General features: G+C 41.9%; 1 protein-coding gene across 1 annotated transcript in view; it reads left to right on the forward strand.

Moving 5' to 3' along the window:
* POC1B (POC1 centriolar protein B) overlaps positions 1 to 22,601 on the forward strand; it is a 92,897-nt gene that overhangs the window by 12,454 nt on the left and 57,842 nt on the right. The window contains exons 3-4 of the mRNA XM_044915362.1: positions 11,093 to 11,264; positions 15,464 to 15,643. Coding sequence (XP_044771297.1) covers positions 11,093 to 11,264; positions 15,464 to 15,643 — 352 coding nt within the window. The remainder of the gene's footprint in view (positions 1 to 11,092; positions 11,265 to 15,463; positions 15,644 to 22,601) is intronic.

Genomic DNA, 22,601 nt, shown 5'->3' on the forward strand with positions numbered 1-22,601 from the left:
ATTTTAAACAAGGTTCCCAGTAATTCTAATGGAGATAGTCCATAAATTCCCGGTGCTTCTCAAAGCACTGGGTTATTGGTTAAATGCTCAGGCTTTGGAGTCTGATAGAATTGGGTTAAAAATGGACTCCATTACTTTCTGCCTCTGTGACCTTGGGCAAATTACCTAACCTTGCTAAGCTTTATTTCTTTCCTCATCTGTACAAGAAGGTTAATTATATTTACCTGCCTCGTTGTGAGGATTAAATAAAATAATGCTTATGAAGTCTTTAAAAGTGCTTGGCCCATAGTAACAACTCAGTAACTGTGCATGTTGTTATAATTGTCCATCCTCATAGAGATATGGAATTTGAATAAGTTAAATTAAGTTTCCCCAGATTGTCATTACTAAAGATTATTTTTAAAGCATCCACAGCTCCTTTTAGACTATGTTTACACTAGTAAGATAATTACTTAGTGTCAGCAAGAAGGAAGACATGATTAAATAGTCCCTCATTCAGGGCAGAGGAATGTTCAGTTAGTGCCATCATTTATTTATATTATTACACAGTGCTTGGAGATCACAAACTAATTCTGAAAGTATTAGATAGGTATTAAAGTTTATCTAGTGAAGATTAGAATATTATCTTTTTATTGGGCAGCCTTCTCTCTTTTATCTAAGTTTATAGATGTGTATGCTTGGGAATTTTTTTTTTTTTTTTCTTTTCTTAAAAATAGTTATAGAAAACTCCTTCTTATAGATTTCCTTAGAAGATGTCCTTGTTTATTTTTCCTTGAAGAAGGCAGCCTGGAGTTTCTTTTGTGATCCAAAGACAAGCATGAACCTGGAAATGCAACAGGAAGTACAAAATCATGGTGCCCTCAAACTAGAAATCTGAGTTTACTTCTGGTAGTAAAGTACAAGTGGGACATAATCAGCGTCCAAAATATCTAGAAGGACCTCTGAAATAGTTGAAAGATTCAAGAATTTCTATATGAAGGTGACCTGAATTATTGGGACTCTCTTGAATATGGGATGGAAAAGCCCAAGAGGGATATAATCCAAATGTATAAAGTTGTGAAAGATACTATATTGTGATCACAGACCTTTTTGTAAGTTTAAAAACATGTACTCTTTGACCCATTCATAATTCTTTAAGGAATTGATCCCAGTGATGTACTTGCACACATCATAAATGACACATGTACAGTATGGCATCATTTGTGAAAGGGCAAGACTGTACACAACCTAAACAGGGTAGGCTGGTTAAATAAATTAAGGTGTAGCTACACAATAGAATACTATGTGGCTTTTAGAAAGAAGAAGGCATCCTTCCATCTCCAGTCAGGACAGGGTAATTGGTAACCAAAATTGCCCACCTGCCTGAAAACAACTGTAAAATGAGACAAAATATATGAGGCAACTGTATTCAGGCATTAAACAACAGGGAGTGCAAAGCTGTGATGACCCCTGCAAGGAGGGAAACACACAAGGTGAGCCCACGGTCAGGTAGAGCCAAAGCAGTGACATCCTAGCTGAGGGGAGGCGGCGGAGATCAGAGTTCTAGAAGTGATTCTGGAAGGGAGTACTCCAAGAATGATGGACACATATTAGAGAAGTTCACAGAGGCCAGTTTAAGGGTCTCTCCCTAGCCAGATTTGGAATAGCATGAGAGTCAAAATAAATAATGATAGCTATCGATTATAATCTGAGTCCATATTGATAAAATAAGCTAATGAATAAATAGAGAAATAGAGGAAAAGGGGAAGTTCTTCCTTGCAATAATAAATTAACAAATTATATATTAGTTCATTAGTTAAATTATTAATTAATATAATTTATAATTAATTAGTAAATTATGGAAAGAATGATGGGTTAGAAAAGCATTAAGGATGCTAAAATTAGTTGTGATAGTTTATTGAGGAATAGGGTATTTATATAGTCCTAAAGTATCTCCCCACAAACAACTTACTGATTACAGAAGGGAACAATACTAAATTTACCAGGCAAAAACCACCTAAACGAAGTGTCTGGGACAGACAGACATCACATACACCCTAATATGAAAATGGTATAAAAAAACTTGTGGATCTCCTATCAAAAATAGATATCCTGAATCTAATCCTGAGGAGCATCAGGAAAAAAATTGATGAACATCCCACAAAAATAACAGATCTGTAGTCTTTAAGAATATCACGGTCAATAAAGAGAAAAAGTGACTTAGGAAATCTTCCCAGTTTATAGGAAACCAAAGACATTTGGCACTTAATGCAGTACATATCCTTGGATTATACCATGGACTGGGGAAAATAGCTATAATTGACAAGGCCTATATATATAGATTGTGGATAAGTATTAAGAATATATTAAATAGCATTTAATTTCCTGACTTTGTTAACTATACTATGATTTATGTCAATGGAATATCCTTGTTCTTAGGAAATGTGTACTGAAGTATTTGATAGTAAAGAGACATTATATTTCTAACTTTCTTTCAAGTAGTTAAGACAAAATATGCATATGTAAGAGTGTTTGGAGAGAGAATATAAAGCAAATAGAATGTCAACAAAGACAAAAATCTAAGGTAGAAGATATAAGGGAGTTTCTTGTACTACCTTTGTAACTGTTCTGTAAGCTTGAAATTATCAAAATAAAGTTTTATCAAAACTAGGGAGGAAAAGAATAAGACAGTTCTATGTGCTGAAAAAAACATGACCTCCAATATATTATCCTAAGTGGGCTAGTGGAGAAGAAGATGCAGGAGCAAAATGCAGAATGGCAGGAATAACATTTTACCATTTGTATAAAAAAGACCTGTGAATAGACATGTATTTGTTTAAGCGTATAGGAGGGTATTCAGGCAGTGGCTGACATTGGTTGCCTCTAGGAAGGGGAACTGGGTGGCCAAGGTCTGGAAGGAGATTTTGGTAAATACCAATATCATGTACATATATTACCAATAGAAAAGATAAGATAATTCAACAACAAACTTGAAAATTGGAGGCAATACCATTTCTTTCTAGGATATAGTATTCTTGACAGAACAAACCTCTAAATAACTTCAGTTTGGGGTAAATCAAGGAGTGAGAGATCTTGGGTTGACTACAGTTATTGCTACTTCGGGTGACACAGTAACTTTTGGGCATTATGGAAAGCAAACATGTTCTCCATTAGTATGTTCCTTGTTACCTGCAGAGACTCAGCACTGGCTTAGGTGAGCACTGACTTTGTTTTTTCTTTTGTCCTAATGAGGATTTCTTGAAACGGTGAATTATTGTTATAGAATATAAATAGTTTTTTAAATGAGTCGATTTACTAGTTAACCTTTTCTCTAAACTTCCTGCCTTTGACATTTTATCTCAAAATAGACCATTCAGATGATGAATGCCACAAGCTTTTATGTGGTAATGTTTATATAAGGTGTGGCTCCGTAGAAATGTATGAAAGCAAATCCCACGTTGACACTATACAACGTTGATATTGATAGTCAAATACCTTTTATTATCATGGTTTGAGAGTTTGGTAGGATCAGGTTAAGGAAGTAGGGACGAAGAATTTGGGAGAAATAGAGTGTACCCTGAGCCACACAATGTTACCTGGGACATCTCTGCTTCTGGTATTTCATAATTAATAGGTCTCTGAAATGCCATCTTGCCCAGAGGTTGGGTTGTCCTTGTCCTATGAACCACTTGTTCATTCTGCTCTCTCACTTCTCTTCACTGGGCCTCACATGAGAACAGCAAGCATTGCTTTAATGTGGGCATGTAGCCATCGACTCTAATTTTATAATTTTTGAGCATCCACTCTGGTTAAGATGTTCTTTTCCTTTTCTGACAAAATATGTGAAGGCTCAAGCCCCGCCCTGTGTCTCCTTCTCAGTTAAGCTTCTTATTCTTATCCCTCTGACCTCCCCTCACCCCATTAATTGTTGTATCACCATGATCATCCTGTAATACCATCTTTTCCTGGTCCCCTTAGCATACATATTGAGTGTTAGGGACCCTGTAAACCTTCAGTGAATTAAGGAATCAATTGCAGGGGCACCTGGGTGGCTCAGTCGGTTAAGCATCTGCCTTTGGCTCAGGTCATGATCCCAGGGTACTGGGATCGAGCCCTGTGTTGGGCTCCCTGCTCAGCGGGGAGCCTGCTTCTCCCTCTCCCTCTGCCTGTCGCGTCCCCTGCTTGTGCTCTCTCTCTCTTTCTGTCATACAAATAAATAAAATCTTTAAAAAAAAAAAAAAGAATCAATTGTATATATTAACTCTTTGTGCCGCCTCCCTCACATTTTCTCGTCAACCCACACCACTCCAGCTCTGATCCCACCACTTTACTGACACAGTTCTTTTTTTTTTTTTTAAGATTTTATTTATTTATTTGACAGAGAGAGGCACAGCGAGAGAGGGAACACAAGCAGGGGGAGTAGAAGAGGGAGAAGCAGGCTTTCTGCAGAGCAGGGAGCCCGATGCGGGGCTGGATCCCAGGACCCTGGGATCATGACCTGAGCCGAAGGCAGACGCTTAACGACTGAGCCACCCAGGCGCCCTACTGACACAGTTCTTATTGCCAAACCAATAGTTGGTCCTCGGGCCCAGGACCAGTTTTGAAGGCATATGACCTATATAGTCATTTAGGTCTCATACCTGGTTTAATGTCCTGCTATCGCTGTCTTAAAATTCTTTTTTTTTTTTAAGATTTTATTTATTTGACAGAGACACAGCGAGAGAGGGAACACAAGCAGGGGGGAGTGGGAGAGGGAGAAGCAGGCTTCCCGCCGAGCAGGGAGCCCGATGCGGGGCTCGATCCCAGGACCCTGGGATCATGACCCGAGCCGAAGGCAGACGCTTAACGACTGAGCCACCCAGGCGCCCCTCGCTGTCTTAAAATTCTTAACAGTTTTTCTACAAGGGCCTCCACATTTACATTTTACATTGGGCCCCACAAATTATGTAGCTGGTCCTTTTCAGGCCTAATATTACTAAATCTCTTTAAAGCATTGGATACAGCTCGTCACCCTCTTGGAATACTTGTTGAGTTCCTGGACAGCAAAATCTGCTTGTCCCCTCCTATTTTATTTATGGCTCCTTCCTTTGCTCTTCCTTTTCAAGGTTAGGTGCCTTCACGCTGTTCTTCATCTAGTCTCACTTCCCGGGTGATCCTATCCAGTGTCTAGTCCTTGCACTAGACTGCTCCTGTGGCCAACAGTACCAAAAACAGTAGTAATAAGAGGTACCTTTGAGTGTTTTCTGTGTGCCAGCCATGAATTACAAGTATCATTTCTCTTATTATTTTAAACACCTCATTTGCAGATGGAGTGTCCTGGCTGAGTAACTTGCCCAAGGACACATAGCTGGTAAGTGATAGACTCAGGGAGTCTAATTCTATAGTTTGCTCTTTTAACCATCACAATGTACAGCTAAAATCTCTCCCTGAGCTCTAGGTGAGTATACCCCTCCCACTACTTGACATTTCCACTTGGATGTCTAATGGGCATCTCCAACTTACTGTGTCCTAAAAAAGAAGTCTCGGTTCCCACACCACCAACCTCCTTTTCTTCTGGTTTTTCTGATTTTATTAGATGGCTCTAAGATTCATCTGGGTGTCCAGTCCAAAAGCCTGGCACCTTTGCTGCTGCTTTTTCTCTTCCTTACATTGAATCCAGTTGCAGACTGCACAGGCTCTATCTTTAAATGTATCTTTTGGGGTGGGGGAGGGCTGAGGGAGAGGAGAGAGAGAATCTGAAGCAGGCTCCACACCCAGAGCAGAGCCCAATAAAGGGATCAGTCTCACAACCCTAAAGTTATGACCTGAGCCGAAATCACAAGTTGAACCCTTAACCGACTGAGGCACCGGTGCCCCTACCTTTAAATATATCTTAATTTTGACTCCTCCCATTTCCATGGCCTCCAGTTTAGTCTAAACCACCACTTTCCTCAATTCTGTCTCCGTGCCCCCTGTATATTCTGCACAGAGCAGAGTGATATTTTAAATTTTTTTCTAGGTTTTATTGAAATATAAGATATGTAACCAAATTGGACAACTTGATAAATTTTCATAATGTGACATGCCCATTTAACCAACACCCAGAACCAGTACCCCCAGCAGTCCCCCTTGTGCTCCCTTGCAGCCACTGTCCTCCCTTCTTGCCCCCCCAATAATCTGTATACTGACTTCTAACTCCGTTGATGAGTTTTACTACTCCTTGAACTTCATATAAATGAAACTTCATTACCCAGGAGGTACACAGTATGAAGACACAACAGTTTATGTATCCATCTTTGATGGATAGTTGGGTTTCTAGTTTTGGTCCATTTGGGATCATATTGCCACAGACATTATTATTATCTGCCTTTTGCTAAACATACATAAGAGTTTCTGTCAGGGATATACCTAGGAGTGCAACTGCTGAGTCAGACGGTAAGTGTATATTCGGCATCAGCAGATATGTCAAAACAGTTTTCCAAAATGGTTATGACCCTCAGCATTATATGAGAGGTCCAGGCGTTCCACATCCTCATCCAGGTTTGGTATTATATATCTTTTTCATTGTAGACATTCTGACGAGTGTGTAGTGCTGTCTCATCCATTGCATTTGCATTTGCTGAGAGACTCATTGAATTGACCATTTCATACGTTTGTTGACCATTTGTATATCTTCCTTTATGAAGTACCTATTTAGGCCTTTTGCCTATTTTCTTGCCCTTTCTTATTGATTTGTAGGGTTCTTTACAGATTCTGGGTTCAATGTGGGATAGATGTACTGTAAATATCTTCTTCTACTCTGGCTTGCCTTTTTACTCACTTGGTAGTATCTTTCAATGAACACAGTTTCTTAATTTTGGTGTAGTACAAATTATTGCTTTTCCTTTAGTAATTTTAGTAATTTAATCATTTTCATGTCCTGTTTATTGCCTACCCATTGGTCATGAAGGTATTCTCCTACATTCTAGTCGTAATGTGTTGTTTTACCTATCACATTTTTAGATCTATACTCTATATGGAATTATTTTTCTGTTTAGTATAAAATGTAAAAGTCAAGATACATTCTTCCCCCTTAGGAATATCCAGGTGACCCAGCATCATTTTTTGTAAAGACCGTCCTTTCTTACTGTAAGAGTGGTAATTTTCTTAACTCAGATCATGAGATCCCCCTTGCTCAAAATCCTTCAAAGATTTCCCACTGCACTTAGCATGAAATAGACATGTCTTACCATGGCTCTTTGCCTGGAATCTGCTTTCTTCTTAGCTTTCACCCCACTGTTCTCATTTTCTGCTCTCCACTGTGGACATGCTGGTCTCCTTGCTGTTCCTCAGTCTTTCAAATACATTGACTTGGGCAGTCATGCGTGGTGTTTGTTCTGCCCAGAGAGCGTTCTTCCTCCACAAGTCAGCCTGAATCAATCCTCACTGCACCAAGTCTATGTGCAAATGCCCTTTCCAGGGGCACCTGGGTGGCTCAGTCGGTTAAGCGTCGGACTCTTCGTTTCAGCTCGTGTTGTGATCTCAGTGCAGAGTCTGCTTTGGATTTTTTCTCCCTTTCCCTCTGCCCTTCCCCACTCATGCGTACTCTCTCTCCCATATAAATAAATAAAATATTTTTTTTAAAAAAAAGCCCTTTCCTCAGGAAGGATCACTAGCCACCCCACATAACACTAAGAATGAAGAATATATGAAAAATCCTCTGAACACGTATGATATTTATTAATGAACTGTTTCACAGTGATGTCATTGCCTACCAGGCGGCCTCTCCGTTCTGTTGTCGGGTTCATCAGATCTCACTATGCTTGGAAGTAGGACTGATCGTCATCTTTGTGACAGGCAGCAGCTCTTTTAAGCCAGTGTAACTGTTCTCTCTTCATTGTTTTTAGCTTTTGAATTTGAAGAAGTACTTTTGAAGACTTCCCTTTTAAGAACTATGAAAAAGTTTTGCTACCAAAAACCTTCACTACTGTGTGCTTAAATGAATGTTAATTTCTGAGGTTTGGAATTTTGTGGATTTGTCCCCTATTTTTCTTTTCTTTCCTCCTTTCTTTCTTTTGATGTTATTTGTTGTACGTGCTGCACATCCAGATTGTGTGTCAGAGGGACATGGATTATTTTTATGCTTTCTTAGTTATGACTGTTATCAGAGTGCCAGGCTGTCATTGCTTGCTCTCCTGAAATCAACTACTTCTAATTTCCAGTTAAACAAATCATTTTCAGTTTTTTCTGTTGTCTTTCTAGCCATTACAGTCATTTGGAATAAAAATTCAATTTCAGTGAAAAAAATGGGCTAAAGACCTAAATGTGAGACCTAAAATCATAAAACTCTTAAAAGAAAACATCGGCAGTAATCTCTTTGACATCAACTTTAGCAACATTTTTCTAGAAGCTGTCTCCTCGGGCAAGGAAAACAAAGGCAAAAATAAACTATTGGGACTACACCAAAATAAAAAGCTCTTGCATGGTGAAGGAAACCACTAACAAAACAAAAAGGCAACCTAGTGAATGGAAGAAAATATTTGCAAATGATATATCTGATAAGGGATTAATATCCAAAATATAGAAAAAAACTTAGGCAATTCAACACCCCAAAAACAAATAATCTGATTAAAAGATGGGAGGAGGAGCTGAATAGACATTTTTTCCAAAGAAAACATACAGATGGCCAACAGACATATGGAAAGATGCTCAATATCACTAATTACGAGGGAAATACAAATAAAAACCACAGCAAGATATCCCCTTAAACCTCTCAGAATGGCTAGAATCGAGAAGACAAGAAATAAGTGTTGGCGAGGATGTAAAGAAGAACCTCATGCACTCTTGATGGGATCATAAATTTTGCAGCTATTATGAAAAACAGTATGGAGATTCTTCAAAAAATTAGAAATATATGATCCAGTAATTCCATTACTAGGTATTTACCCAAAGAAAATAAAAATACTAATTTAAGATGATATATACACCCCTATGTGTACTGTAGCATTATTTACAATTGCCAAGATACGGAAACAACCCAAGTGTCCATTGATGAATGAGCAGATAAAGATGTGGTATGTACACACACACACACACACACACACACACTGGAATATTACTAAGCCATATAAAAAGAATGAAATCTTGCCATTTGTGACAACATGGATGGACCTCAAAGGTATTATGCTAAGTGAAATAAGTCAGGTAAAGACAAATACCATATGATTTCACTTATATATGGAATCTAAAAACAAAACGAATGAACAAACAAAAAAAGAAACAGACTGATAAATACAAAGAACATAGTGTGCTTAACAGGGGGGGAGTGGACACAGTAGATAAAGAGGAGTGGGAGGTACAGAAAATAGAATGAATAATTTGTATAAGTCCTCTGAATGTGTATGATATTAATGAACTGTCTCCTCTATGATGTTGTGATTCCTTGAGGCAAGGGATTGTGTCTTCTTTTTGTAGATCTTATTTGCAGCATAATACTTTAGATCTCGAATAGGGTCCTAAGTATAACGCATGTAATAATTCATTGTTTTCCCTATTTTGTCTACATTAGCTCCAGATCATTCAGACTCTAATATAAATATTTAATAATCTTATGCATTGTGGTGGAACATCAACTTTTTGTATTTTTTAAAAAGGGGGTAGTATACAGCATTATAGCCTGAAACTTTAAAATTCACTTTAGCTATTTTACATGGAAACAATGCATGCCTAAGTCCACGTGAATTTTATCTATGGCTAAAGAAATTAGAAGGTTTTCAGTAACTTTATATTCTCTTCTAACAGTAATACTAATTGTATTTCAAGTTTATAAAGTTGCATTTTTTTCTAAGAATTCTGCAATCTAGACGGTGATTCTTATTGACCTGGTTCCTATTATTGGGGTAACTTGGGGGCTGCATGCATATATAAAATTTGATTTGGGGGCAAGAGTTAGATTGATCTTTCATTTGTTTATTTGTTCATTCTTTGTCGGAAGCATTTATGTCCACCATTGGTTGCATTTGTTTTTATTGCCTTAAAGCCTTAAGCTATTGTTTGACATACACAATTCTTTTATTAATTGTAGAATGCCAGAGCAGAAAGAGACTTTCAAGATCACCTTATCCAGCTATAAAAGACATCACTGGGTCAGTTAACAGAACTGGAAAACTGTTGGTAGATTAAAGTATTGTCAATAATCAACTTCCTGAAGTTGATGGTACTATGGGCACATAGGAGAGTATCCTTATTCTTAGAAAAACACAATGAAGGGCGCCTGGGTGGCTCAGTTGGTTAAGCGACTGCCTTCGGCTCAGGTCATGATCCTGGAGTCCCAGGATTGAGTCCCACATCAGGCTTCCAGCTCGGCAGGGAGTCTGCTTCTCCCTCTGACCCTCTACCCTCTCATGCTCTCTCTCACTCTCTCTCTCAAATAAATAAATAAAATCTTTAAAAAAAAAACCACAATGAAGTATTTAGGAATAAAGATGCTATGATGGTGTATTTACTTCCAAATGGTTCGGGGAAAGAAAAATGTGTGTGTGAGAGAGAGAGAGAGAGAGGGAAAGAGAGCGAGCTCGCTTGCATATGGAGAGAAAGAGTGAGCACAAGTGAGCATAAGAGTCAATTACAAACCAAATGGGGCACAACATTAACATCAGGTAGATCTGGCAAAGGGTATATTAATCTTCTTTATACTATTCTTATGTTTCCTCTTAAGTGTGAAATTCTCTCCACTTAAACAGTTTTAAAAAATCATCTCATACAGCCCTCTCAGGAAAAGCGTTCGGTCTTTGTGACCCAGAGGTTAAGTAACTTTCCCAGTCACCCTGAGAGTTAGAGACAAAACTTCTTCTAGTCCTGTGGACTGTGTTATGCTGTGCTGCCACCTTCTAGTAAACTGTCATCGAGCTCCAGCCAGATGCAGGAGCCAGTAATCCTGACTTGTGGTTGCATAGGACGCAGCCAAGCTTGCACATTAATGATGGAGCTTTGGGTTGCTTTTTAAAATATTTTTTTCCATTACCTGGTCAGCCTTACAACATCCAGCCCCTCTGTTACCTGGACCTCTTGTTACTAGATAGGCTGCCCATTGTAATTAGACATGCCTATATTTGCATTTTAACACTCAGTGGTTTGTTTTTCTCTTTCCTGATAGCTACTGCTTCTTGGGACACGTTTCTCATGCTGTGGAATTGCAAGCCACAAGCCAGGGCTTTCAGATATGTGGGTCACAAGGATGTTGTAACCAGCGTGCAGTTTTCCCCACTTGGAAACTTGTTGGCATCTGCTTCACGGGACAGAACTGTTAGACTCTGGATTCCTGATAAGTAAGAGAAACAAAGAAATACCTGATATGCTCTGGATATAGGAATGTGAAAGAAAATGAGCCTGGCTGTTCCTTCTGTACTTCTTGGGAATGCCTGAACTCCTGGTTACCTGCACTGCCCTTAGTCCGAGCCACATGCAAGACGTGTTGCCCTTGTCATGAAGTTAGCAAACTATTTCACACCCTTTTTTCCTCATCTTTAACTCATAATTATCTCTTCTATTTGAAACCTATTTCTAGCCATGGAAATATGCTTAAGGGTTTTTTTTTTTTTTTTTTTTTTTTGGCAGCGGGATGGTTATCAATCCCTTTATAAATCTATTGTAAACTTCAGATTGTCTCCCCAGAGAGATACAGATCGACATGTATAACTGAAATTTTATAATTTATTAACCTACTATCGCCCATCTGTGGATCTTTTGGGGGCCTTTGGATATCTATTAATCCCTGAGCCAGAACTATTCTTTGGTGCATATCATTCATTATTGGGCTCCGGAATTTTCTGGCTAAAGAAAGTTTTCTGACAAATCATTGCATTCCTATCCTGTTGTAACAAATCTCTCTTTAAGAGGCTTTTTAAATCCTAGCTGATAGCTTATGTATTTTAAGCAATTATTGAGCCATGATTTTTTAAAAAGCTCTTGAGCTCTTTTTTTTTGAACTCGTAATTATGTGTTTTCAAACACACATGAAAACAGAATGAATAGCACAACGACTTCTCCCCCATACTCTCCAGCCACCTCCAGCAGCTATCTTTATAACAGTTATCAGTGGCTCCATCCATGCCCTTCCTCTTTTTTTTTTTAAGCTAGAGTATTTTTAGAACAACTCCCACACATCATATCATTTCCCCCCACAAATACCTCAGAGAATAGGAATTTGAGCATTTGCCTTGGCTCTACTGTGGCAGGACTTGATTCGTGGTACGTGACTGAACAGTCTCAGGCACCCCCACCTGTGGCACCTGTGGACGTTCACAGGGCATTTTCCTGCCAGGAGGCACTTCTGTTTTCTGCCACCACCCAAGGGAAACTCCAGGCTGAGAAATCTGAACATCACCCTGACGGTAGTGAGAACTACTGAAGAGAAGCGACATGTTCTCATGACACTCCGGGTGGCAACGTACAGGGGAGCTGCGAGGGAGGGAGACTGGTTTGGGGTCCAAAAGGGAAAGTGTTTTCTAAAATCCTTAACTTTGAGGATTTAGGGCTAGTGGTTCTACTGTCTTCAGCACAACAAGCTTCCGTCTGCCCTTACTAATTCAAGGAACTCTAAGGGACTAAACTATATACAAGGGTAGAAACGCTAAAAGCATACAATCATTAATTTGTATGGGCTAATCTAAGTGCCACAGTTGGGCTTGAGTAGATGTCTCTGGTTCCTCTTCCTAAATCGTAGCATCGTGGGGCCAGGGCAATCGTGGGTCATAGCAGTGGGATAGAGACTGATACATCAGTTATTGCTGCGTAACCATCCTCAAAATTTAACTTAATACAGTAACTGTCATTCCCCATAATTCTGTGGGTTATCTGGATGGTTCTTCTGCCCCATTTGATGTTGGCTGTTACTCAGCTTCACTAAGCTGGCAGGCCCAGCACCTCACTCACGCCTGCGGCCTGGTGCTGGCTGTTGGCTGGGGCACCTGGTCCTCCGTTTGCCCTCTCTGCACTTGGATAAGGACTTCCTTGTCCTGGCAGCTGGGTTCTAGGACAGTAAAAATGAAAGCTGCTGGTCCTTTGAAGGGCTAGGTCTGACACTTCTAGTGTCATTTCTGCCTCATTCTGTGGGTCAAAGTAAGTCACAACCAGCCCAGATTCAGAGGGAGGAGAAATCGGTAGATTCCCCCTCGTGTGGGGAGGAGCGGCATGTGCATATAGGGATGAGAGGGAGTAGGCGGCCGTACTCGCCAACACCACACCTGGTGACTGGCAGGCTAGGGGAGAATAGTAGGAACAAGCATGGAAGCAGTTCCGGCCCGGAGTTCATCACAGTGGGCAGTCAAGAGAATGTGGGCACAAAGGGGACGTAAATATGTGTGGGCAGAGAGCCAATGTCAAGGCGAGGTGAGGAGCTACAAAGCAGTTAAGCCACAGCACAGCAAGCCCAAGGCACTGCTATTGTGGTTTCCTGCGTCTTCCTGTTGAGCCCGGGTCCAGGGGTGACACCAGAGTATAGCCAAGAGGCGGGCCCTTTAGAAAGAAGTCCAGCCGGATAGCCTGCTGGAGTGTGGAGTGTAGACCTAAAGAGCAGGGCAGATTCCGATGATTCGGACCATCTCCTGGCTTCCTGCTCATAGCAGATGCCAGTCTTGTCTTTGTTTTCTCTAGGCTATACTCCTAACTGCCACTCATGGGAACTTTCCCTTGAAACTTCACTGGACCAGACCCTGAATGCTCCTTCCTATTTTTTAAAAAAAATATCAATTTTAGGTTTTGCATGGTATAATATGTATCAGGTGATGGAAATTTTTGACAAAGTCACTTTTACCTTCTACAGACCACTGGAGGGATAAGCCGGGATGGATCTAAGAACCTTAAGTAGTGACTCTTCCCAGTGGAATTCAACAAAATGTATTGAGCTATTTTTATATGCCTGATATTGTGCTAGATGCTGGTCTTATAGGGATGAACAAATCATCATTCCTGTCCTAAAAAACAAAAAAAACACAAAAAACTCACGGCTTAATAGAAGAGAAACAGGTCTATTTTTTTTTTAAGTACTGTATAATGTAATAAGCAAAATGGGTGTAGCAGATAGGGAGCAATTAAGCCTGTTTGGGTCGGTCAAGGGGGGTTGGGGTGGAGGAAGTAATCTAGGCTAATCTAGCAAAGACAGAGGTGTGTTTGAAGTTCGGGGACTGTTCTGAGTCCAAAGTTCAGTGTAACGGCAGGATGCCTTGCTGAAGAGCTTGGGCATTGTACCTTTTCTTGGAGGGCAGCCAGTGACAAATTTATGCTGAGATATACATGCTTAGAATGACACTTTTAGGGAGGTAGCAAGCACGGTATGTAGGTGACTGGAGGGGGATAAAAGATTAGAGCAGGGAAACCAGTTAAGACGCTTTTGCGATAATCTCGGTGAAGGATATGGAGGGTGTATCTACCTTAATGTGAGCATAGCTGGGATAGAAAGAAGAGGTGTTGAAAGAATATTTGGGAAGTGATAGCAATATCACTATCACTGAATCTGTTTTTTGACCTACTGAATGTGGGAAGAGAAGGGGAACAGTTGAGTATCACTTCTCACTCTGCACATTCTGTTGCCCGATGTTTTTCAAACAGTTATATATAAATACGACTTTCTGAATGGAAAGACACTTTCTGAAGTGTCTTGGGAACTTTGGAATGCTGACACAAAGTAGTACTTTCCAAATGCTACCTTTGAACTCCAGTGCTCTCTGCTAGCCTGCCCGTAACTATTTTAACTTTTTTTTTTTTTTTTTTTTTGGTGCTTCTCCTTAAATGCCACACATTATTTTCTCCATCTTTTCTTTTCCTGTTCTATTTTTCTCACCCTAGTCAAGAAAAAGAAGCAGCATCTGAAATTTCAAAGTGTTGAGAACTGGCGTATGTTATTACCATGTGTCCTTTGTTTTGCTTAGGAGTATAAGATTGGGCCTGGCCTAAGCAAGGCCTTACTTAGATATACCCCGAGGGTCTCAGTTCTCATTGCTGGTGGGTGAAAACACAAGTGGAAACAGGAAAGTCAGCTCACCTAGAGCTATGTTCTGTAGAGGGGAAAATGGAATAAGGGCATCTCTTCCCTCCCAACCTAGACTGCTGGTCCACACAAGTTCCACATGGCCCTAGTGTGAAAATACTTCCTTGGAGCTCTTCATTTCATCTGTCTTAGCTTTTCTAGGTTTCAGGTTCTTTAAACTATTTATTGCTCTTTCTAGAGGAACAACAGGAACTCAAAATTCATGGTCAAGATTTGTTCAAAATATTCTCTAGCTTCCAATTAAAACAAAAACAGCAAGTGCATTTCTGGGTGGGACCACCAGGATCTTTCCTGTTAAGTATCGGTTATGACTTTAATTAATAAAACCAGCTTTAAAGAGTGTTGATGAAGAAACTTTTCATACTTTTGTTAATTTTTTATAGGTGTTAAACTGTTTTATATGTTTCAAAGTCTGTATGCTGATTACATATTGATTATAGTGAAATCCAGTGTTATAAATATTAAACTGTTTATTTCCAGGAGAGGGAAATCCTCTGAATTTAAAGCTCATACAGCTCCAGTTCGAAGTGTAGACTTTTCAGCTGATGGCCAGTTTCTAGCTACAGCCTCTGAAGACAAATCCATCAAAGTATGGAACATGTATCGCCAGCGTTTCTTATACTCCTTGTACCGACATACACACTGGGTACGCTGTGCCAAGTAAGTGTGAAGTTTTGTTGTAAGAGTTCCACATTTTTTCCTGCTGTAGTCCATGTTTACCGCCCCCGCCCTACCCCCAGAAAAGGGGATGAGGACAAACTCATTCATTCGTTCATTCAGCAAATATTGTGTACCTGCTGTGTGCTGGGAAGAATAGGAAACAAAACCGTCAGAACCTCTCGCTGTCAGGAAGCTTACATTCTAGAAAGGGGAGAGAGACAATAAACAGGAAAATGGATTGGAAGGGGTGGGGGCTGCAGTGTTAAACAGAGACTGCCTCACAGAGAGGGTGGCCTTTGAGCTGAGACCTAACAGAGGGGGAGGGGCAAGGCTTGAATATATTTGGGAAAGGAATGTCCTGGATAGTGGAAACCAGTACAGAAGCGCTGGGTTGTGAGCCTGGAGGCTGTCGAGGACCAGCGAGAAGGCTGGTGTGGAGCAGAGTGTGGGGAAGGAACAGGAGAGGCGCCGAGGGAGGTTGCAGCCAGGTCGGGGACAGCTGACGTGCACGCTGAGTGGGGTGAGGTGCCTCTGGAGTGTGTTCCTCTCTCTGACCACCGTTTTAGTGGGATTGCTCGGACTGCCGTGTGGAGAATGGACTGTCAAGCTCAGAGCAGAGGCAGGGGGCGTTAGGAGGTTGTGTGTAGTAGTTCACATCCCGGCTTGGACCCGGGGTGGTGGCAGTGGAGATTTCGAGGAGTGGCTGGGTTCTAGACGTAGCTTGGAGGTGCGCCCAACACCTCTTGCTGTCACGTGGGCTGTGACAGAGAGAGGAACTGAGAAAGACCCCACGGTCTTCTGGGACGAGTGCTACTGTAGGCGTCCCTTTCTGTTCTTAAGACACACCGCTGAAGTACTTAAAATATTTCCCCAACTGCCCTGGGAGGATAGGGTTCTTGTTTTATTTTCCCAGTTTTGCAGATAAGGGAACTGAGTTTCAGAGTTAAAGTTAGAACTCGTCTAGTTGAAAGTGATAGAAACCCAAAGAAATTCTTTTTCTCCTCTCGAGGTGGTTAATTGGCTGATGTTTGGTGACCTTGGAGTGAAGAAGGGGGACACTAGGACCAGGGCCTCCAGTGCCCGCAGTGTCTCTCTGGGCCTCCCTCCACACCGCCTCTATTCTCTCAAACACCCTGCTGCTGAGGTCACTGCCAGCTGTGGGCAGAAGCCCTCAGAGCTCTGACTGGACAGGAAAAGCGTGTCCTACCGCCAGTTAGAAAAATGCCGGGGGCAGCTCTCAGCCTGGCTCCTGTGCCCATCCCTTCTCCGGGCAGCGAGACCCTGTGGTTGTGTCAGGCCAGCCAGGCCCCTGACTGAGACCAGTTACTCGGGCCAGCTGGGGGGTGAGAGTACATACCAACCATGCGTTCTGGTGGTGGACAGGGGGATGTTAGTTCCCTTTCAGAAGAAGAGAACTAGCATCGTCATGGGCACTAGGGGAAGATCTGTGAAGCCTGCAGCCAGCCGACTTTGTGCATGCTGGATGAAGCAACATGCTGGGCAACCCCAGCCAGGATGTGGTGGAGGGGGAGGGGGAGGGGGAGCCCACCTCTGTCTGTCTCGCCTTACAGCCCACGCGCCTGTTATCATGCTCTCAGTGGGACATTATTGGTCAGGTGTTGATTATAATCTAGGGTAATGAGTCTAAGGAAAATAAAAAAGATAGACAGCAGGTCATACTTTTAGTTAATTTTTTTTTTTTTCTTCTAAAGTTCTCAGCTACTTTTGGCTTTGGCCATCTCAGTCTTATTTAATATGCCACAGAGCTGTGTGGTCAAGAACATGGGCCTGGGACCTAAATATATAGGCTAAAATTCCAGCCCCACCACTTACTGGCTGTGTGACCTTTTGGAAAGTTATCTAACTTCTCAGTGCCTTCATTTTCTTACCTGTAAAATTAGGATAATAATAACCTGCTGCACAGATTGTCATGGTATTTAAAGGAATAAATATACATGGAACATTTAGAATCATGCCTCCCACAGAGTAATCACTAGATAAATCTTAGCCATCCTTCTTCTCATCATCATTGGACATCACCATCTTGTTTCATTTTTAAAGATATTGTGGAGCTTGAGTTGATAGTTTTTTCCCACCTAAGGAGGTGACATGTGTGGTGGTCCCAAGAGGCTGGTCAAATCATTTGTATTTATTTATTAAATGATGTTGTGAACAGAGATCTATCGTCCAGCAGATCAGACCCGGAGAACAGACAGAAGCACAGGAGATTAGGCTGGGTACTGGGAGTCATTATTCAGCTCCCACTAGGACTGACTCTGGATAAGTTTGGCAAAGACACTGGTTTCTGTTACCTTCATCAGGGAGCTCATCAGAAGCAAAAACATTGAATGATAGCCGTTATTTATCTAGTGTGTCCTACGTGTCTCTGTTTCCTTCCTAAAATCATTTAAGGTGGTTTATAATAACTGTAACACAATTGGAGGGAATGAAGAGACAATTCTATCTAGAACCATGTAACCTCGGTTAGTATAAATCTGGCAGGTTTAACCTGAGTTTCCTGCAGCCAAGGTATTAATGGGATGACGGTGGCTGACGTATTTTCATGTTCTAACAACAAAAAGGAATCCTATCAAGTTGTTCACATAAGACAAAATTTTTCCTGTAGTAAATTCTAGGAGGTATTTTATTTCCTGCCCTTGTACTGAATCATCTATGTATAATATACATGCAAAAGAAAAGGTATTGCTAGTGTAAGACAGAAGAACTTATGGAATGTTGAAAAGGTCATCAGTAATGTGAAGTTTTGGTCTTCAGAATATTCCTTTAATGAGCATAGCCCTGCTATGTACCACATACCTGTGCTGCGTGTTAGGAGGGTAGAGATGAAAACCACAGTCTGAGCCTCAAGGAGCTTTTATATTTTATAGTTCAATGGAAAAAAATGGATACAAAATAATTGTAAACTAATGTGTCCTATGGGAAGATGATGCACAAGGCGATAAGGGAGTGTGCAGTGGGGCACTGAACTAGACCTGCGTGAGGAAAAGCCAAGGCAGGCATATTGGGCCCAGCACCCAGGGACAGGCAGGAGAACAGGCAGCGTGCGTCTTGTCAGATGGGGAGGGGTGGCAAGCCGTTCACAGTGGGAATCAGCGGGAGTAGGCACTATGGCCTGGGAAACTGTTTGGTGCTCTGGGAACATGAATTATTCAGCTGTTGCCAGGCACAGGAAGTAAAGTGGGATGTGAGGTGGAGTGGGGAGGGAGGGGGGAAGGCTCAGTGTCATGGATGTCATGAAAAGACTTAGGATTTCATCCTCCAGGTGACACGGAGACACCGTAGGGCTTGGAATGGGGAAGAAGCATGATCATTCCCGAGCTCTCTACTAATTGGTCTTACATCCCACAGCATGACTGCTTTAGAGGGTTGGCGTGAGCTAGGCTAAGACTCCTATGCCTCACTGTGCCACATCATTACCCTTGGGCAAGTTAGTCTACGGCTCTCAGCCTCAGTGGGAGGTGAGGGTAATGAGGCTTTTCAAATGGACTGTGGTGAGGATGAGAAAGACTGTTCAGAACTGAGTGATGCCAGAAGCCTGCCATTCCTCCGTCTGGGCAGCATCAGTTAGGGAGAAACTTAGGAATTGGGGACGAGCCCCTAAAAATGTTCTCCCCCACCAGCTAGAGAGGAGGAGTCGATGGTGGAACCCTGCTTTTCTGTCTGCCTCGCATCTGTTCTGTTTTCTGGTGACAGTGCCCAAGTTTTCCCTGAGGAACCAGCGCTCCCCCACAGTCCCTCTTTACGTTATGTGTATGCTGGCGTGGCCTGATCTCCAGTCCCAGCAGAGGGCATTGAGCTCAGGCTTGCCATCTGGAACAGGGCACCTCCTGCCTACAGGAGTTAGTGAGTCTTGTTAGAATGGCAGGCCTTTCCCTTGGGATTTCTGTGTTAGGCTTATTTCCTTTTTCTTCCATCCTTCCTTCCTTCCTTCCTTCTTCCTTTCTTTCAAGTTTATTTACTTATTTTAGTAATCTCTACACCCCACGTGGGGCTTGACCTCATGACCCTGAGATCAAGAGTCACATACTGTTCTGACGGAGCCAGCCAAGAGCCCCTTAGGCTTATCTAAACCTGTGGCTGCTGAGGGACACCATGGGCAAAGAGCTCACCTGACAGTGATGCTGACTCAGGGGGCAGCAGAGCTGTGAGCCGGAGAAAGAAAGAATTGCTATCTAATTACATGGTGTGGTTTCTGGATACAGTCATACCTGGTTTTATTAACATGTGTTTGTGTGTGTGCATGTATGTGTGTTTAAGAAATGGGCCTTAAAAATTCTCACTTTTTTTTTTAAAGGCACTTTCTATAAGATGTGATTGTGGAACAGTGTTTTGGAAAAGTGGGAGATATTGCTGAATCCAGTGATATGCACTCAAGACACCTAAGTGTTCCTCTCTACAGACTTGCCTTCATTCCCCACCCCTCCCCCCACCCACCACTGCTCTCCTGCCTCCACGGAGACCTTGTGAAATGCAGATCTGGTCCTACTGCTCCTCAGGTTAAAAACTACTTGGCATGTCTGCTCTGCCTTCCTATTACAGCCTTGTCTTTTGTCCCTGTCACCATCCCCTTCTTGCAGCTATACAGTCCTGTGTGTGATGTTCTGTTATGTCCTGTGCCTTTTCCACATGCTGCCGGCCCTGCCTGGAAAGCCCCGTGAATCCACCCTCCCTCACAGTCCTGCTCTACATCTCTCCCTCCAGGAAATGTTTCTGACTCTCCCAGGTCCAGCTTATCATAAGTCCTCTATGCCACTGCATTGTCCTGTTTACGAGATCTGTCTGCTTCGGCCCTCTTCCCTGTCAGACTTTGAATTACAAGTATTTTATTTTATTTATTTTTTATTTTTTTGAAGATTTTATTTATTTATTTATTTGAGAGAGAGAGAATGAGAGAGAGCGAGCACATGAGAGGGGGGAGGGTCAGAGGGAGAAGCAGACTCCCTGCCGAGCAGGGAGCCCGATGCGGGACTTGATCCAGGGACTCCAGGATCATGACCTGAGCCGAAGGCAGTCGCTTAACCAACTGAGCCACCCAGGCGCTCACAAGTATTTTATTTATATTGTATTCTCTTGACAGGCACTATTCTAAATTCTGTAGATACCATAGAAAGCAAAACAAAATTCCCAGTCTTGTAGAGTTCCTGCTACCAAGGGAAGTAGACAATAAAAAAAATATGTTAGTGATATGTGCTCTGCAGAAAAATACTGTAGGGTAACAAGATAGAGAGTGCTGGGGTTGGAAGGTGCTCTTTTACATATGGCTCAGGAAGGGCATTTCTGCTCAGGTGACTTTGACTGAAGGGAGGGAGCCAGTGAGTCAGGTACCAGGGGCGAGTGTTGGAGATGGAGTCATATACAGTGTGAGAAGCACTGCAGTGTTAGTATGGGGTGGGGAAGGCTCAGAGGAGTTGTGCAAAAATGTGGGTTGAATGAATCAGTGAGGGGTGGGCAGGTAGCTTAGGTGGGAGTTTTGATGGGCTTCTTCAAGGAAGAGTCATTTCTGTGGATTTTTAATATCAAATATAAAAGGACTGTACATGCAGGTTGTGATGGAGAATGTTTATGGGCCTTCACTATTTTTTTTTCCATTTGGCCAATCCCTGTTCAGGTAGATAATTTTGTACTGAGCTTACCTAGTCTTAATGGAATGCCTTTATCTTGCTGGTACCTTGTGGTTCTGAGGTAGATTTCTTTCTTTTTTTTTTTAATCAGTTTTCTAACTGTTTGGCATGAGTGATTCATGTGAAACTCTGCAGAGGACTCTCCAGAGGAATGTTCTTTGATAAATAATTTGGTTAAATCTAATGAATAAGGATCTCATCTTTTAGGCAACTTTCCATGTATATGCTCTATGGCATGCTTAGAGATTCTTTCTTATGCATTTATTATCATCTTTTTTCTTGGCTCGTGCTCTTGTAGTTAGACAACAGGAGCACTGAGAGGGCCCAATTGACCCCTCGAGCCCAGCCTGTCCAGTGTTTGTGCGGCTTCCTGTGAGAACTTAGCCTTGCCAGGGTCAGCCCAGTCCAGAACTTTCTTCCAAAGGTCTGAAGGATCAGAAGTCCTATTTTCACTTTTTACTCAGAGGTGAGAACACTCTGAGGCACTGAGTCATGCTTTAATAAACTTAGGAGAATCTGAAACACAAGGCAGATGCCAATTTACTTATTTACAATGACAATGCTAACTTTCAAAGGGACTAGAATATTTGCCTGCTTTGGTCAGGGCCTTCCTCCTTTGCTGACAAAGTCAGAATAAGGGCTTGATGGGTCCTGGAACTAAAGCAAGAACGTTTGTTGAAAAAAGTATCTTGATGAATAGTTTTCTCAGGTTCGTATCGTGTGATGGGGCCATCTCTGCCACAGGCACACACCTGCCCAGGAAACTGCATGATCAGTGGTCAGGTCCTCCCTCACCCGGGCCAGGCAGGAGACATACTGACTACTCTTGCCTCCTGCTGTTGCTCAGCACCTCCTCTCTGGTGACATGGTGCCTTTCAGGTGCAGGGGTACAATTGCACAGATTAATTAGATAGATTCTGCAGAGAGCCCGTGCAGGGTGGTTAAGAGCATGGACTCACTGGCGTGTGATCCTGTGAACATGGTTCGATCTCTCTGGGCCTTGGTCTGTTCCCCTATAAAATGGGTACCAAGGGGTACCTTCCTCATAGAGTCTTCGTGAAAATTAAACAAGTGAATGAACATAAAATATCAAATGTCAGCTATCAACTGCCCTCATGTTCCAGTTTTTTCCCCTGTGGATTATCCTGGAGTCTCCATTAGGTTGTGTTCACAGTCATTTCATGCATTTGCACACAGTGTTTGGGGTTGCTACTACAGGTAACTGCTATCATCCATTGAATGTACTTTACGTATTTAACTATTAGAGGGTAACTTTATTTCCAAGTACTTGGGTCTGAAAATCTCTGCCTTTTAAT

This window comes from Neomonachus schauinslandi, chromosome 5, assembly GCF_002201575.2.
Source record: "Neomonachus schauinslandi chromosome 5, ASM220157v2, whole genome shotgun sequence".
In the NCBI taxonomy this organism is placed as follows: domain Eukaryota; kingdom Metazoa; phylum Chordata; class Mammalia; order Carnivora; family Phocidae; genus Neomonachus; species Neomonachus schauinslandi.